We start from the raw sequence: 17,981 nt of genomic DNA on the forward strand, positions 1-17,981 counted from the left end.
GTATGTGATGTGCAACAGCAGCATGTGGCAGATGCAATTTTCATGAGACTCTGGTACCAAATCCACTGGGCTTTTGTTGGTGTTGGTAGGGAATGGTTCTCCCCTAAACTGGTAGGGAAACAGGTGGAAGACTTAGTCTGACTTACCTGGAATTACTGGAATTAGTCAGTCGATGCCGGTCGGCTGGAAACAAATCTTACAGAAACTGATTTCTTACAGTGGAATTTGTTCTCTTTGACAGCATAACATGCAAGTGTTGCTATGGGTTGGAGAAGTGCAACAGTGAATAATTGCAGTGATATTATGACTTTTCAAAGTTGCTCATAAAGGTGTTGGTTTTTTTAGATAATGCTTTTTAGGAATAAATGTGGTTTGTTTTTTTTTTATTGTAGAGAAAATACAGAATTTAAATGAAGATAATGAGAACAGTCATTTCATCTATGAGAATGCTGAAGACGGTAACAAAACCAATGCTGAAACTACAGACACTTCTGGATACAACACTGAAGCGAAGGACTTGCCAGATTCTTGGGACTCCCACATTGGAAAAACAGTAGACTCTCCATCAGAAACATCTCAGACGAAGGGGCCATTAAGAACTCACTTGTATGAATGGGAGGATGAAACTGAAGACACCAGAACTGGAGAGTATGTATTAGATTTTGACAATGAACATCTCTCAGAGATGAAGAGCAAGGATGAGGAGTGTGATAAAGAAGATACTGAAAATCCAAAGGAAGCCATTAGTGAAGAACTTGTGCAAACTATTCCTAGGCCAAGCAACTGTAGGACATACTGTCGATCCAACAAAGCAAAACCACAGGGGGCAACAAATTTTGACAAGCTAATGGATGGCACTAGTCAGTCTTTATCCAAAGCAAACAATGAGTCAAATAGTGATGGTCTGAACCCAGCAAGAAAAGTTTCTTTAAGCAGTGGGACCAGTTGTAGAGGGACGGTTGGACGGACTAGAGACTACACTGTTCTACATCCATCTTGTTTGTCAGTTTGTAATGTTACTATACAGGATACCATGGAACGAATCGATGAATTTACCACAACAGCCCCTACTGACCTGGGAGAAGCTGGCCGCTTAAGAAAAAAAGCAGACATTGCTACTACAAAAACTACAACCAGGTTTCGACCAAGCAATACCAAATCCAAAAAGGATGTCAAATTAGAGTTTTTTGGGTTTGACGATCAAGATGAGGGAGGGGGAGATGAAGGCGCCTCTAGAAGTTCTGGGAGTTCCAATTACAAAATCAAGTACTTTGGGTTTGATGACTTGAGTGAAAGCGAGGATGAAGATGAAGAGTGGCAGGTAGCGGAAAGGAAAGCGAACAAAAAACGAAGTAGAACTGCACCATCTTCTTCACTACAGTCAACCTCTGATGGCAACGAAAACTGTTCCCAGGATAGCCAGCTCAGTACTAATGCGGGTAAGCAGAACCCTTCTGGAATGCATACCGAACATTTAAATGTAGTTGACCCTTATACTTTGTTTTTTTGCAGTATACCTAGGAGTCTGTGTTGAATAGTACTACTGATTTGGAAATCTAAAAGTTAAATTTACTTATTTCTGCTGTGGTCCTGTCTGGTGTTTCACAGCTGTCTTGAAGGATGCTTTATACCCCTTGATCTCTTGCCAGAGGTAGAGTATTTTTCTTTTTGAACAGAAGATTCTTACCTTTTTGTTGTGTTGAGCATACCGTACCTGTGCCTGGAAGGCAGATGTCTTCCCACAGAAGCTCCACATCAACCCAGAATTACAGAGCTGAGTGCAGAAATTTAAGTAGCTCTTAGAGATGTGAAGTATCTTCTTCCTTTTTGTGCTTTTGAGTTCGTTTATAAACAGTTTGGGCCTTTCTCAAGTTCCAGCTTATCCAAGGGTGCATGGCTCGAGAGAGAGAGGCTCTGGGGACCCATGGAGTGCCAGTCAGATACCTGGCTTTGGGTGTGCCTCTGCATATTAATGTGTTTCTTTGTTTGCTTCCATTTTTCAGGTATCCATCTTCTGCATAGGTGGTACGTTATGTATGTATGGGTACATACACACATATATTGAGTAAAACTGTTCATGCAGAATTTGCTGGGCAAGTTCTGGTGTTTGAGTGCTTTTGAAAAATGAGACTTACTTGGTGATCGGTTGGGTCCCACGTAATGTCTTTGATCAAGGTTGAGGTGTGTTGGTGAAGAAGAAAAGGAGTAACTTTGAAAGATTTCTTTTAGCTTTTTCTTTTTGAAATTTCAAATGCCAGAGAATCATGCATGTTGGAGTAAGTATTTCAAAACACTGCTGCTGTTGTAGGAAACTTTTTGGTCCTCCATTTTGGAGCATGAAGCATGAGAAATTTTAGCCATTCACTAAATAGTTATTTTGGTGGTTATATTTTTTATTTTTATTTTTATATAAAAGTTGTTTTATTTTTAAGACTTTGGCAAGATGTATTTCATTGTGATGGGGAGGGGGGAGGACTCCACTTTAGCCTTGCAAATGTTGTAGAAGCTGTGGGTTTTTTCCTCCAAATAGCTTCTGCTAATATAATCCAGAGGCAAAATTTCATAGGAAAACATGTTCATTTATCTTTTCTAATTATAGTGGTCTCTAAAAATAGAATTGTCTGTAAGTCTTTTAATCAAAGGTAAACCTAACTGCTAGTTTTTTTCTGTAAATTCTAAAAGGGCCAAATTGATACTGATGCTACATGAGAAGATTGTATTTTCAAACAAAACTCTTGATTTGTTTTCATAAAATTTAATGATGATGAGACACTTGCATTCTGTCTTCTTCGGGAGATGGGTTTAACTTGCAGGACTGCTTATGAAATACTCCCTCTGAGTCCCTTTCTCTGACGAGTCTTTGTTCAGCCATTTATTGCAAGGAAAGAAATTCATTACACAGTTAATGCAGCTGAGATGCTGACCCATCAAATAATCCTTTCAGCTGCTGTCCTCTGGAGTCTCAAAATACCTACAGTTTGCCAAAGAGGCATTATACTCTGAGGTATCACAGATTATTTCTCTGAAATATTTTCCTAAAAGGAATTCCCATCGCACAGGTAGATGTACATTTCTGTTTTGTTAGTTTCCTGATATACTTCTGTCCTTCTTGGGTTAGAGCTACCTCTTGGTGCCTCTGCTGAGAGATGCTTTCCCTTTATCTTGCATCTCCTTTGCTCATATGATTCCTGGTTTGCTACAGTAGCCAGATGAGATTTGACTTGCATTTTTTGTTCTCAAAATTGAAAGGGTGACATGAAGTTATTTCTTTAAGTTGCAGCACATTCTCTACTTCAGTCCTGTAGTACAGATCATAAAAATAGCGAGTCTGATGTTGCCCTAAAATTTGTAGGACTCCTCGATATATTTCATGCTGTCTTCTCAGACCTTTTGACAATTTTGAGCATCATGGTCACTCAGAACAGCCATATTAAGGTCTTTAAATGTAGTGATGCTGAGTCTGGTAATTTATCAAGGACTTCTGGATCTAAGCCTGAAGTTGCGGCAAAATACGTGATGTTGCTGTGAGGTATTGTCTATATATACTGAAAAATTACTTCTGTGACCATGGAAAATGCCAGTTTTAAATCCAAGCCTCAGAAAAAGCTTTCAGAACACCTTGCCCAATAAAGCTTTTTCCTGACATTACAGTACTCGAAGGTGCTAATGCTACCTGAGTTCTGTGCGTGCTGTTCTTTTTTGTACAAATGAAAAAATCCACAAATTAAAAAATCCAGTGTTCCTGTTCCAGGTTGACAGGTGAGATGCCAGATTGCCTCTCTGAATTCCAGCCCTGGAAATTTCTGAGACTAATTTTGATGTTCTGTGTGAAAAGAATGTTTATATGGCATAGTTTCAAGAGATTTGATGCTTTCTTTTACAGTCCTACAAAATTTTTGCCATAATAATGATTTGATTACTTAATATAATCTAGGCCTATTTCTATGGAATGAATCTTAGCTTCTTAGTATAAAACATCATGCAAAGATTTTTCTGGCTGAGCTGGAAATGGACAATTTCTTCCAGTCCAGTAGTTCATGGTTGAGGGTAACTAAATTTAATAATATGTGTTCAAATGTTTCTGCAAATGGAATTTAAGGAAGTATTAAAGAATAGATGGATGATATTGTTAGTGCAGGGAAAAAATGCAGAGTAGGTAAATTCAGTGTTAGACTGTCTTTCACTGAAGTGGCTTTTCAGTTTTTCACTTTTATGATAGGCTTACCTGCTGAAATGGTAAAAAAATACAAAAAACCCACACACAAACCGAAGGGTGGTGGTTTGACCCTGGCTGGGTGCCAGGGGCCCACCGAGCAGCTCCATCACCCCCCTCCTCAGCTGGGCAGGGGGGAAGAACATAACAAAAGGCTCTGTGGGTCAGGACAGGGACATCACTCAGCAACTACTGTCACAGGCAAAACAGACTCAACTTGGGGAAATTGGTTTAATTTATTACCATTCAAATCAGAGTAGGGTCACGAGAAGTAAAAATCAAAACTTAAAAACACCTTCCCCCACCCTTCCCTTCTTCCCAGGGTCAACTTCACTCCCAGTTTTCTCTGCTTCCTCATCCCGAGTGATGCAGGGGGACGGGGGCTGGGGTCAGTCCCTCACACGCTGTCTCTGCTGCCCCTTCCCCGCCCCGGGGAGGGTCCTCGCACCCTGCCCTGCCCCAGCGTGGGTCCCCCCGTGGGTGCAGCCCCTCAGGCACATGCTGCCCCAGCCAGGGTCCCCGCGGGGTCACAGCCTCCTGCGGGCACCCACCTGCTCTGGTGTGGGACCCTCCCGGGCTGCCGGCGGGGGAACCTCTGCTCCAGCGCCTGGAGCCCCTCCTGCCTCCTCCTTCACAGACCTCAGTGTCTGTGGGGTTGTTTTTCTCACCCATTCTTACAGCTGTCTTCTGCTGCAGTTATTGTGCAGGTGTTTTACTTTTTTTTTTTCTTTCTCACTTTGTAAATACACTATCCCAAATGTGCTGCTGCCATCGCTGATGGCCTTGGCCAGCAGTGGGTCCATCTTGGAGCTGGCTGGCATTGGCTCCATTGGGCATGGGGGAAGCTTCTAGTAGCTTCTCACAGAAGCCACACCTGTAGCCCCTCCACTACCAAAACCTTGCTGTGCAAACCCACCATAAAAAGCCAAACCATGAGATGTTCCGGTTTGTAAATTCCTGGACACTGTTCCCAGACTTCTCCTTTTAATGAAGGCGCTTCATAACTGAGCCTGAGATTTTTGGTGAAGCTTTCTAGTTAAAATTGGTTTGGGTTTTTTCTTTCTTTTTTTTTTTTTTTTTGCCATTGTGATCTAAATTCTCTCGTATTTAGTTGGTGCAGCAGCCCAGTGAAGCAAAAGCCCCTTTCACCTGCGAGCTTGCCAGCTGCATTCTGCCAGAATGCCGGGGACCAAAGGTACTGATGAGACTTCACTAGATCTGAAATAATACCTGTATCATTTCACTAGCTGGAATACACGATGACTCTAGTAAAGAGAAGCTTTTAATATTGGAGGAAAATGACTGAATTCCTGACTGTATTAATCAGTGGGCAGTTGTGTCCAAGAGAAATCTGAAATAATGACAACGAATAGTAAGGCTTAACCAAAAAGAACCAAAAAGTTTTGGTTTTCAAGAGGAAACCTATCTCTTTGGGAGGATGATACACTTCTGGAAATAACTGTGCTATTGGTTTGTTCCTGTCTGTTTCTAAAGGTCCCACCATGGCTATCAGTAATTAGGGTGGTCATTAAGATTTCTAATATGTTTAACTTCTTAGCTTGTAGTCTCAGAATACTTTATTTCCCATCTGTTCAGCTGGGACACGTAGGACTCCGTTAATGCTTGTTTTACTCCATTTCACTTTGGGCAGTGACAATTATTACAGAAAGTGACAGGCACAAAAAAAAAAAAAAAAGAAGAAAAAAATGCTGACTAAAATTAAACATTTCTATCTCTCTCTGTAGATTGACATAAACAGGATAGAGCAGTTGCCCTGAAACCTTCTGCTGAAGGAAGGTGTGAAGATATATAGCCTCTAACGTGCTTATTTTATGTGGTTCACCTCCTTCTTTGCTATATGTCTCATAAGCAGTATAGTAATGATGAATTATAGTATTCCTGATTTAAATTATAGTAGTAGTTACCCTGTAATTGTAGTGTAAGTGTTGCAACTTAGCTTTTTACTTGGTAGATCGGTTCTGATATAGAACTTAACCTTTATGTCATGCATTCATTTTCCTTTCAGTGATCAGGATGAGATTCCTGAGACCTTTTTGAATAATAAAATAACTTTTGTAGATCAGCATCTAGCACGCAGTATATTTCTGGTGAGCAAACTTGCCTTTTTTTTTTTTTTTCCCCTTTACGTTTGCATCTCCTCAAAAATTGATTCACCTTAATTGGGTAAATATTTTTAGCTAGTTAAGAGTACATCAGAGTTCTCAAAGGTAGAGTCCTGTTTTGCAGACACTACCCTCAGGCACTAAACCAAAACTGGGTTGTTCTCCCCCAGGAAATTTACTGCCGTGTTGCCTTCTAATTGGTCTTTGAACATTTTTCCAATTTTAGTCAAGATGTGGAAAATTTATCTCAAAAACCAGAAATGCCTTGGAAATGGTTGGGTAGAGGAGAAAAGGCCTTATATGTTCGCTCCCATATTGAGAAAAAGGTCCAAATGCGCATCTTTTCTGCGAGGTAGGGGGGAACATCCTTACAAAGAGAGAGCCACTGGGAAACAAGCTTCATTGGTGTCTTACCAAACCACTTGTCTCAGTGCTAGCTCAGTTAATGTTAACAGAAGACTTCTGCCCCACGCCCTCTTTAGTCTAGATTTGAAAATCTGGTAAGTATGTATGCAGAGTGCTTTTAGGATACCTAGAAGGCTTCAAAGAGCATTGTTCAAATAGAAGCATTCCAGATAATCTCATGAAACTGATCATAAAAGTGTGTGATAGGCTAGCAACGTCAAAAAATGCAGAATTATTATATTGTAAGTAGGAGCTGAAATGTTTTTTATCGGTAAGTTTCTTTGAATTTTAAATTACCTAATTTAAATGGAATAGCTCAGGGTCACATAGGAGTAGAATTCAGACGAAGAAACTTGGATGATTTTAAAACGGTGGTTTAGTTGATACAGAGCACTGTTAATCATAATTAACCACAATACTAGCTTCAGATCTCAGTGCAAGGCACACATTGTGCTGATTGGGTGGGTGAAGACACATCTTGGCTACCTAGAGTGACTTGCCCATTTATAAATACTGTAGTCAAGTGAGTTACTTCTTAGCTATTAATCTACAATAGGAGGGTCCAGTTCTGTTGGCTTGACTTTCTTTTGGGAATTGCATTCAGGGCCTGGCTTCTTCAAAAGCGTTCAGGATTTGTAAGGATATGCATCAAAGCGATTTGATTGCACATCATACAACTAAACTGGAAGCCAGTGGGCTGGGATGCAAGAGATTGATTCCGGTACATGCTTTGCAGTGGGCATCCTGCCTGCCCTGGTGGTGCCAAGCCTGTTGAAATTTACTGCAATTTAAGAAACTTTTGAGGCTTACTTTAAGAACAGTTATATCCCCCAGACTACACTAGGTAAGGTTGGTGTCCTTCCGAGTGCCATTAGAAATTTGTTTGCGTGATTTGCTTTTGATTGGCTCCTTACCTAGGTGTTGTTTACTGGATGTGAGTGCACTTGGGATTAGAGGAACCAATACATTCCGTTTGTGGTTTTGCAGTGCAGTTGGCAAATAGTGACAGCTTCTCTGGAATAGATAGGTTTTCTAAACTGTTTATCAGTTGAAACAGTGCTTCTCTGTGCCTGTCTTTATTTCTTTCTTGAAATTTATGGTAACTTCTGGTTTGTGCCAAGTAAAAGAACATAAGCTGGTCTCGAAGGGATAATGCTTCAAATAAAACACAAGTTTAAAGAAAAAAAAACCACACAACAAGGACAAGAATTTAATTAGATTCAGTGAATTGCAGATTTACACTTCAAAACTGAGTACTAGAACTACTGGTAAGGCAAGTATTGAATACATTGAAAGGCCATCTCAGCAGTTCCTTCTAGCTGACTCCTTTCTGAGCTGCTGCCCATATTTTTTTAGTACTCTTTATAGCAGAATAAGCAAATACAAACGGGCTGCCTTCATGAGAAGCAAAGTCAGATCAATTCTTCGGTTCTGTAATTGTAGTGGGAAGTACTCGTCATCTAAATCTCTTAATCTCACACTTCTGAAGAACCCCATCTACTGTTCAATTCATCGGCTGCTCAGAGTTGTAGCAGTATGCCAGAAATAAGCACATATAAAAAGTAACCTGGGATTCACGGGAGTATGAAACGGGAAGCGGTATCTTAACTTACACAGTGGGCAAGAGGTGCTGTAGTTGTGGCTGTGTACCTTGTAACGTATCTTCTATGTATTGTGACAGTCCAGTCAGGGAACTTGAGCTCCATGCAGACCTGTGTTTGGTTTTAAGCTGATATTTCTGGTGAAGATTATTGTTTATGTAACTTCAGAAGCTATACATGTGGAAATGTCAGATGCAAGAAATGCCCGAGCAGTTCCAAGAGCTTCCAGTATGGTTGTCTCATGCCTATATTTACCTTTTATAGATCTTCTGGAGTTTTCAGAGGATGCATCTGGTGTGCTTGAAGGCAATAAGAAATCTACAAATAAACAAGGTGATAAATCTAAGGAAAACACCAGGAAGATTTTTAGTGGGCCAAAACGGGTAAGTAATAATACTGAGACCAAGACAATGTTCTTAATTTAATAAACTCTTCGCTATTGATGTTTCTTTCTAGATACATAACAGGGCTTTTGTCCCATTTTTTTTTATCTGCGCTTGAGGTAATTTGTTGGCTTTTAAGTTTGTATCTGGAAGAGTAAAACATTCAAATGCAAAATTTTTGTATTGATCACTGGGAATTTCACTTCTTGGGTACGAGTCTGGTGTTGCCCAGTGGTAACACACAACCTAGATGCATTCCCTTCTAGATGATTGTTAAAGTAAAGCACTATTAAATGCTGTGTGGGTTTTTTTCTTTTGTCACTGTCCCAAGAAATGTCTACCGCATTATAGGATTGAACCTTTCTGAAAGCTTCAGATTTGTCATTGCTGTAGTCTTTATAAGGACAAGAGCCTTTTTATAGCATGTGGAAAAGTGTGATTTTCATGTAGTTAAAAAAAGTAACCTCCGATCCCACCCCCATATACCCAAACTATGTAGTATCCAGTTTGAATTTGCCCTTTCATACTGTGAATGAGGCTTATTCATTTTGTGGTCGCTAGGTGTGGTTTACCTTACTTGTTGTTATAGGTTACTCAGTATTTCAAGGCTTGTAAAAATGTGTATGCAGCAAAAATTGTCTTTAGCTATTAGGTGAAAGTTTGCAATAGTAGGATCCATGTAAAATCCATTAAATGAAGTTTTTATGACTTGATTGTCCAGGATACCCATTTTTAATGCTTAGGGCCTTTTCATATACTTTTTGCATAATGAATTCCCATTGTGTGGTGAAGAAAGTAGCTGTCTCGCCACCCTTGCAATCTGCTACTGGTGTAATAAAAGAAAGAGGGAGCTGGAGAGGAAAATGCACTTTATTTCTCCCTTGCCTTTGAGTTCCGTAAGTTTCGCGAGACCCAGCAGTTGCATGTTATGATAGAAACTCTTTCATATGTATTCAGAATGTGTTCAGCAGTCTAAAACATTTCTCAGAACTGGTAAAGATTGTTTTCCCTGTTACTTTTCCGAAAGAATTCTAGGAATTTAATCACACTCTAAAATTTCTCACAAAGGTAGATAATTACTTGGCTTATAAGGTAGTTTCACTTGAACTAGTTTTTTAAGGGTTTTGTTAGTCTTGCAGAACCAGATTTATTATCTCCCCAGCTGTGTTGATACAGAATAATTTTCCATTTTAAAATGTGCATTTGAGGGTGGAGGAGGGAGGACAAATTTTTGTTTCTCAAAACATGTGAGGGAGTGTTGTCATTTCGGAGGACGTGTGACCAGTAAGTAGTGTCAGTTGTAATGCCCTTTTGAAAAGAAGTGTCGCTTCTCACTGATTTGTGACTTGGGACAGAAAGGGGGGCTCTTGCCTCCAGAGTTCGAAGTTATGCTATTGATAAGTGAGGAGGGTCTTTTCAGAACTGAAATAATATTTCTTGAAGGTAAGAGTCCCTCAGTTTCTCCTGGTTAAATAATAATTTTTTAAAAATCATTTTCTTATCAGTCAACACATTACAATAGGCTGAGGAACAGAAGTACAGGGAATGTAAATATAACTGTACCTTTTTTGATGTATTTTTTAGCAGCATAAAACAGCTGTGGGTGTTCTGGTAAACATAGAATATTTTCTTAGTGTTTCAATATTTATATGCTTCAAATACTATTCCAGAATAGCATTTTATGTGTGCGTTTACTTTTTAGACTTTAAATACTTCAGGGTTTACATAAAAACTGCTTTAATTAATTTTGAATGTATATGTTGTGAAATTATATGGGGGGAAAAACCTACAGCTATATCATACTATATGAGAGAAAATGGTTTCAACTCTAGGAAATTCTCAGTTTGGAAGAAAATTAATTCAAGTGAGAAAGGTGAGAATTAAACAGCCTTTTTGACCCTGTAAGTGATATAATGACCTAGAAATAGAAATTGCTGTAATTGTGATTCAGATTTTAAACTTTAATATTCTCTAATCATGTGACAGTTACATGGAGTTAGTAAAAAGGCTTGTAAAGCTTGTTCTGGTGGTAATTACCGATGCTGTAACTATCTTTCTGAACTATAGATATAGACTCCTACTCTTAGTTGCATCTTAAGGGAACTTTCATTCTGGGAATGAAAAAAATGAACTAAAAATATTAACCTGGCCATGACTAAATAATAATAAAAATAATATCTCTGGAACTGCTTTGCTGTCTCAACATCAGTTTTATTTTTTGTTCTTGTAGAACTCTATCTTGCAGATAGAGTATTAATTGTTTTCTGCTAGGTGGTGGTGTTAGAGGTATGGCACTTTGCATCACACTGAGCTGAAAAGTAAATGGCTCTGTTACTCAGGAAGCAACAGGTAGTATTGTTAAACTTCAGTAGATCCAGAAAGCTGAAGTATTTTTTCCAATTCGTTTTTTTTCCAGTCAGCAGGACTATTGCCTCTGTTTGTGCTTTTGAAACCTGACCATTGTACTCTAATCTTAAAGTCCAGTTCTTGAAACTTTGAGCATATGTGTAATAAAAGATTACAGACATTATTGACTTAGTGAATAACAGTGTTTCTAAAGATTGCTTTTAACATAAGGAGTCCCACTGAAATCATTGACTATTCACACACATAATAATGAGCATAAAAGTTGCAGTAGCATGTGCATTATGACAGGTATGTAAAGTCTCAACCAGAATTCTGCTTTTAAGTGAATTAAATCTCTATCCTGAGCCTGAGTTACAGGGGGACTATTATGTTCCGTAGCAACATAATTATGTACTTAGAGTACATAAATATTGGCATTACTTGACTTGCAAATTATGGGTGTGAAACATACATGAGTATCATCTGCAAAAGTTTGTTTGCAGCTGTTTATAATTTTAATTCAACTGGTTCAGTAACTCTTGCTCTAGCACGTAAGTTTGGGAGCTCTGTGGGGCTGTGATATGCCCACCTGCTGGTCCCTTTGAGCTTAGTTCTTCTACAGATGAGACTAATTCTCAATTATCAGGCAAAAAACAGTAAGATATGCCAGAACTTTTTGTTGCTATGGTCCAAATCTACTCAGACTAAAGGCTTAAAAACAGGGACCATCAAAATTCTTCACTGAGATTTCTTGCTCCTGCCCCTCTTGCCACAGATTTGGGCTGGAGTCAGCAAGTGAGGAGAATCGGTTTTTGTAGGAATACTCTGGAACAGTTCCCTGTGGCCTTACACAAACAGTGTATGTCTCTAAATAAGAACCTGGGGGGAAAAAAATCCCCAAAGTTAACCTTTTGATTGATCAGTCCTAGAAGCTGATGACGCTGCCTGATATTTTTGTGCCAGAGCTGTACTGTCAATTCAGTGTTTCTGTTGGCCAGCATGTCATTAAGGACCACCAAATCCTCTGAACTGCAAATTTTCTGGCATGGCCCTCTGCTGTTAAACTGGAAATGTATGAGAAAGAGTGACCTGCAATTCTATGCTGATCCTAGTTCCTGTGGCCATGGGAGGCCAACCAGGACAAGGTGATTACTGATTATCTTTGAACTTTCCAAGGTAAGAATGTAAATATGGTTGCAAATTATAATTAAAATAATTATAATTAAAACGTATGGGAGCTTTTCAGCTTGAGGGGCCAAGAAGAGGCAAGGGAAGACTCTAATCCCTCTGTTAGTGCTCTTCAGTGCTGCCAAGGCATATGGGAAGACTTAAGTGTTGCCTGAAGTGGGACAAAGGAGGTACAGCAGGAAAAGCACTGACTCTTTCAAGTAGATGTATCCAAAAGCAGTCCTTGTGTGTGTTTTCTCAAAGTAACTTGAAATTTCAAGGTATTAGATGAGTGGTATATCAGGATTATTTTTTTTTCCTGTGCTAGAATAGGTGAACTTTAGAAATGAGTCTTTTGGAATTCATTTCTTAGATGTTGGTATTTTTTGCGTTGAGTATGTTTCATAAAGCTTCCATGCTAGTATTGACAGAATGCAACTCGGCGCATATAAAAGACTGAAATTATCTTGAGAGGATAAAAAAAATACACTTTTTAATGATTGGTAACCTGAGGAAGAAGACACTCACCACATGGACGGTCTACATGGGTGATGCATGGACTATCGTTCAAACTAAAAACTAACCTGAATGCTAGTCTGTTGCTTGGTGATTCTGACTGCAGTTAAAATCTGTGTATTTCCCTTAACTGCTTGCTTTTGCAATGAGAATTGAATGTTTATAAACAAATTTAAACTAGCTTAAATATTTTCTCTTATTCTCTTGTTTTTCTCTGGGGAAACTTCTCTAAACTCACGTGCTGAGGTCTTAGCTCTAGAAAACCTGGCTGTTTTGTGCCTACATTTCCCCATGTGTGTGCAGTGAATGGGAAGAGCAACATTACGTCAGTGTGCCTTCCCCACCCCCCACCCCCCACCCCCCGCTCTTGTATTGTGCACACATTGGGCTGTACTGGAAAAGATAAGGAAAAACCTCTTTGCCACTAACTTGATCGTCATAGTGTTTCCTTCGGGCTACTCACTCAAGTCCTGGACCACAGAGTTTCCCATTCAAAGGACCTTCCTTGTTTTTAACAGTGGCGTTGCTTGAAAGTTACTCTGCTAGTGTGGAATGCATTTTTAAGGAAAAGCTGAGATAGTCTTGTATTATGCATTAAACAACAAGAAAAAAACCCAACTCAACCTACTGTAAGAGCTGGTTTTGTCTGAAAAAGACAAAAAATACTGACAGAAGTATTTGGTGAAGCTGGCTTTGGTCTCCTTTCATTCTACCTGCTCACTCCTGTTCCCTTGCTCCTTCAGTTTCCCGAGTTGGTTTGTTGATCTAAATTGAGGACCCATGTGTGTTTAGAAAACAACCCACTAAAAGGAAGCATTTAATATAAATCTCAGTCTGGTTCACTGCGAGACTGTAACCAATTGTATCCACTCAGTTGAGGGAAACAAAGAGAGATTTAAGTTGTCTTAACCTGGTTAAGTCAACATTGCAACTGAGAAATGCTCACTAAACACAGCCGGCGTTAGCAGGATTACATGCATTACTTTGATCAAGTGACATTAATAGTTAGTCATGACAGTAGTGTTGAATACATGAATGAAATCACTGCTGAATTCAGACATGGCTTAGCCAACAGACTGCTTCTGAACTTTGTATGCAAGGTAAAAACTTGATTCTGTCATAACCTTGTAAGTATTTGTTGCTTTTCATGTTTTGTTCAAATTTTATGAATAACTGCTGTTTTGTGCCCGACAAGGTACAGAAATGTGTGCAAGGTTGTTCAAAGTGTGGGTTTTGGAAAGGTCAGTTGGAAGGATGTGTTAAGTCACTTCTGTGTGAAGATCACCGATTTCCAGCTATCAAGTGCTGAACCAGAAAAAAAAAGTGGTGGTGTTTTTTGTGGGTTTTTTTGGTTTTTTTTTTTACTCCTTTCTGTGTGACTTCAGTTTGGTCTGCAGCTAGTCTGTAATTCATTATTTAATTGCATCTTTCTTGTCGTGTAGGCAGGGTGGATTTTTTCTGTGAGTAGGTTGTTTTCATCGAGTTGCCATATTCCTGTTATAAATTTCAGGCACTCTGAGAAACTGTCAATCCTTGAAAATAAAGCTTACATGTGATCCTGTTGTTCTAATAGGATTTGCCGTAATACAAGTTTAAAGGTATAACCTGTGAGATCTTTTACAGGTTGATGTGAGCTTTTTCCACTGGTGCTTCATGCTGACTGGAAGAAGCTATAAATATCAGCTTGAAACAAATACTATGTCTAAGTTTACTTGAAGTCCAAGATGAAATACTTGTACCTGATCTTTGAAAGTGTTTTGAAATTGAAGAAGTACGAAACCATGCATGGCTCTTGGTTTGACTGAGTAATCTTATGGCTAATATGACAATGACGTGTGTGTGGGAGGGGAAAGAAACTAGGCTGTGCTGTGATCTGTATTTTTCCACTAAGCTTACATTATACTTCACAGTAGATGTTTATCAGAGACATCCTGCAAGTAACATTTATTTTCACTTGCCTGAAAATGAATCTACGTTCCCCAAATTAAACTTTGTAAGATTTTTTTTACATTTTAAAAATTTTTTTTTAGATTTAATATATGTGAAATTAAGTAAGTGCACTATCTCAGGTGGTTTTGGTTAATTATTTTTCCATAGCTTATTTTAGGTAAATAAGCTTGGAAAAGCAGCAGTAGAAGCCTAATTCTAAAGTTTTGCTGTATCAGTCGTGGCCCTTTCCATACATTTAGTGGTAGGACCAGAGTAAACTGGTCATAAAGACAAGCAGTTCATTCTAAAATTAGTTATCTTGCATAACCTTTAGGGAAAAAATGTTCTACCAATAGGACGAACAGTTATAACAAAGCATTTTTTTTCAATGACAATTAAACTGCTGATACTACACACATGGAGCTGCTGTGTGCATCCTAATTTAGGCTTTGAAAATCACAGTTGTTTTTTTTTATAGGAAAGATTATTAGTTGGCATTAGCTATTTTGACTCCAAGGAATCAAGCTGAATTTTGGCAATCAAAATTTTCTGTGAAATCTCTGGCTAGTATCAGTTTAGCGCTAAGCCAGCAGTCTGTTTCATCAGCAGTTTGACACACAGTGGTGGTCAGATCTGACAACATGTTGCTGCTTCTGCAATACATTCACTTATGGGTTGGTGCTTCCTGCAGATGGTCTGCCCAGTCCTGAACTGAAGTGTTTTATGTGGGTTGGTTTTTTTGTCCAAAAACTTTTTTGGAATGATGCACAAGAGATGAGCTGTTCTAAGTGCTAACCAATTATAAACAGCATTTATATTTTAAGCAACTTTTATATTGCTGGAATAAAAATGAATTTTAAAAAAAGTAGAAATAAATCTGTTTGTTAATATGAAGCTTTGTTTTTTAACAAATCACGTATTTGATGTGATTATTTCACTTAACCTTTGCAAAACCAGATTCATCAGTAGGAATGTTTATTCAATACTGGCTTCCTAGTGCTGACCACTTAGGAATTTGTTTTTCTTCTATTATTGATGTAAATAGACAAACAATGCTTAATTTTTAAGTTAGTAAACAGGATGCTAATCAGGACTGCCAGGTTTTTAGATTAGTCACCTAATTTGAAGAGTTAAGTAGCCACTGTAATTTTACTGGATTGAGTTGGGGCATAACACCTTGAAGCCATCTCAGGGTGAAAGCAAACACCGAGAGTTGGTCTGTTAACTTCCAACATAATTGTTTGATGCTAATCAAAATTATTTTCTTCCCACTCCTTCATCTTAAACTGTGGTGAAGAAGGGTGTGTTCTGGTAGATGCTGAGCTGAGATCCTTCCACCTGGCACAACTGCTTCCTCATCTGCCCTCCACATGCAGCTGTTGGGTAGAACTGTGGTAGCAACGTTACTGGAAGCACATGTCTTCTCCTGTGCAATGTCAAGAAAGATGTTATCGGTTGAGACATAGCTTTGTTCTGCGAAGGGCAGGGGTGCCAACTGCAGCGTGAAGGTAACAGGCAAAGTCCTTGTAGAGGCAAGAGGGACAAATGAAAAATAAGCATGGAAGTCCTTCTCCCCTTGTGTGTGCTTTTCAGGAAGTGGAGAAATCAAATTGAATGGAAAATGTTTAATGTCACAGTGGAAATTTTTTGTGTTTTATAATTCCACCTCCCACTGGTATTAACTCTTAGGCAAGAAGCAAAGATGCATTAAAACATTTTTGAAACCAGATTCTCTCTTGCATCTTCGCATCCCCTCCCGCCCCCATCAGTTGCGTAGTTCCCAGTAATTAACTCAGTGTTTTAGTAATTAGACAGCGCAGGATAACTGTGTAGGATAAATGTTACCTTGCGCAAGGCCTCAGTCCTGCAGAAAGTTCTAAAATGGGAAGAAAGCTGAAAGAGATTAAAATACACCAGTTTCATTTGCCAGTGGGAGCTTAATTTACATGCAGATGAATATGCAAAATTGTCTTCACAGCTCCCATGTACTGTATGAACATGGATGGTTCACTCAGCTCTGTCTGTGACTTTTTTTGTATATTAGATAATAGCATGATGCAACATGAGCACATCTTGAGAGTGTAACAGTTGGTGTTGAGGGCCCGGTGTCCCCATTGCACACGCCTGTAAGTTTGTACTTTGAGTTAACTTGGTTGTGATCTGCTTTGGGGAATGCCGAGTAAGAGCTTCCATGAGGCAGGTGCTTTCTGCAAGGCCACCTTCAAGTTTGGTTTAATTAGAAAGGAATCGGGTAAGTGTACTCAGAGACTCGGTGATGCAAACCACTGTGTTGTAGCTGAGGGCGTCTGGGAGTTTTATTTGAAAAATGTTTCACTGATCCAAATGGAAATGTTTATGTAGGCATGCTCGCCTGGACACTCAGCCTAGCCATATGACTTCTGAAGCTGCCTTGCTGTTGCAATTTTGTAAGGCTTTACTGTTAGTAGTTCGATACCCTTCGAGTAGATTAGGATTAGCAGGGGAGTGTTGTGGGGGTGTGGGGGCTGTCTCTCCCTTTGTGTAGCAACAAAGAGGGCAGGAATTCTGCCTAACAATTTTTAGCAGGATGTGTTTGTCCTAATACAGTTACTTGTAGGCAGGTACAGGTTTTTCTCTTCTCTTGAAGTGATATGTTCCCAAAATTGTGGTGGTATGTCTAAACTATTGTACCCTGTCCCTTTTAATTAGACTTTACATAGGTTTCAGGCCAAATGAGTAGCCATAACCATATGGCTTCTGCTTCTGAGCTGACCGTTTTTGAGTACACTTACTGTAAGCAGCATACAGAACACCACTAGCTATTTCTGTTAAAGAATGAATCTCACATTTATCAAACTGTCCGGTTTCTTCAAGATAAATTTTCTTGTTTCACTTGGGTGTTTGACCCATTGTCCTGTTCTGCCCTGTAGGCTTCCTTTTGAGCTTGGAGGAAGAAAAAACATTTTGTAGTTCTTCAGAAGTCTGATGCAAGAAAAACTTCAGTGACATTTTCTCCCTCCCCATTTGTTGTATTGTCTGCTCTTTAGCTCTTTAACCTGGTCTGACTAACAACTTGTTGTCTAGCTATGTGCATGCATAATTTTCTGTGTGTACTGCATTAAATAGTATAGCAGCTCACGATTCAGTGCTCCATTGCACCTAGAGGTCGTTTATTGGCATTAATCTGCTACTGTGATCCAAGTAATGGAGATTTGGTTCCCATTTTAAATGCTGAATAAATTATTTGGTCCAGGTTTGCCTCAGATTTTTAACTGTTGTTGGAAACTGCTATCTTATCTGGAGTCCAAATTAACTTTTT

The 17,981-nt window shown here is 39.1% G+C and overlaps 1 protein-coding gene across 7 annotated transcripts in view; it reads left to right on the forward strand.

Moving 5' to 3' along the window:
• Positions 1 to 17,981, forward strand: part of WAPL (WAPL cohesin release factor) — a 160,000-nt gene that overhangs the window by 108,196 nt on the left and 33,823 nt on the right. For all 7 annotated transcript variants that reach the window (XM_055819759.1, XM_055819703.1, XM_055820003.1 and 4 more), the window contains 2 exons: positions 393 to 1,439; positions 8,607 to 8,725. In XM_055819759.1, coding sequence (XP_055675734.1) covers positions 393 to 1,439; positions 8,607 to 8,725 — 1,166 coding nt within the window. The remainder of the gene's footprint in view (positions 1 to 392; positions 1,440 to 8,606; positions 8,726 to 17,981) is intronic.

This window comes from Falco peregrinus, chromosome 1, assembly GCF_023634155.1.
Source record: "Falco peregrinus isolate bFalPer1 chromosome 1, bFalPer1.pri, whole genome shotgun sequence".
NCBI classification, from domain to species: Eukaryota; Metazoa; Chordata; class Aves; order Falconiformes; family Falconidae; genus Falco; species Falco peregrinus.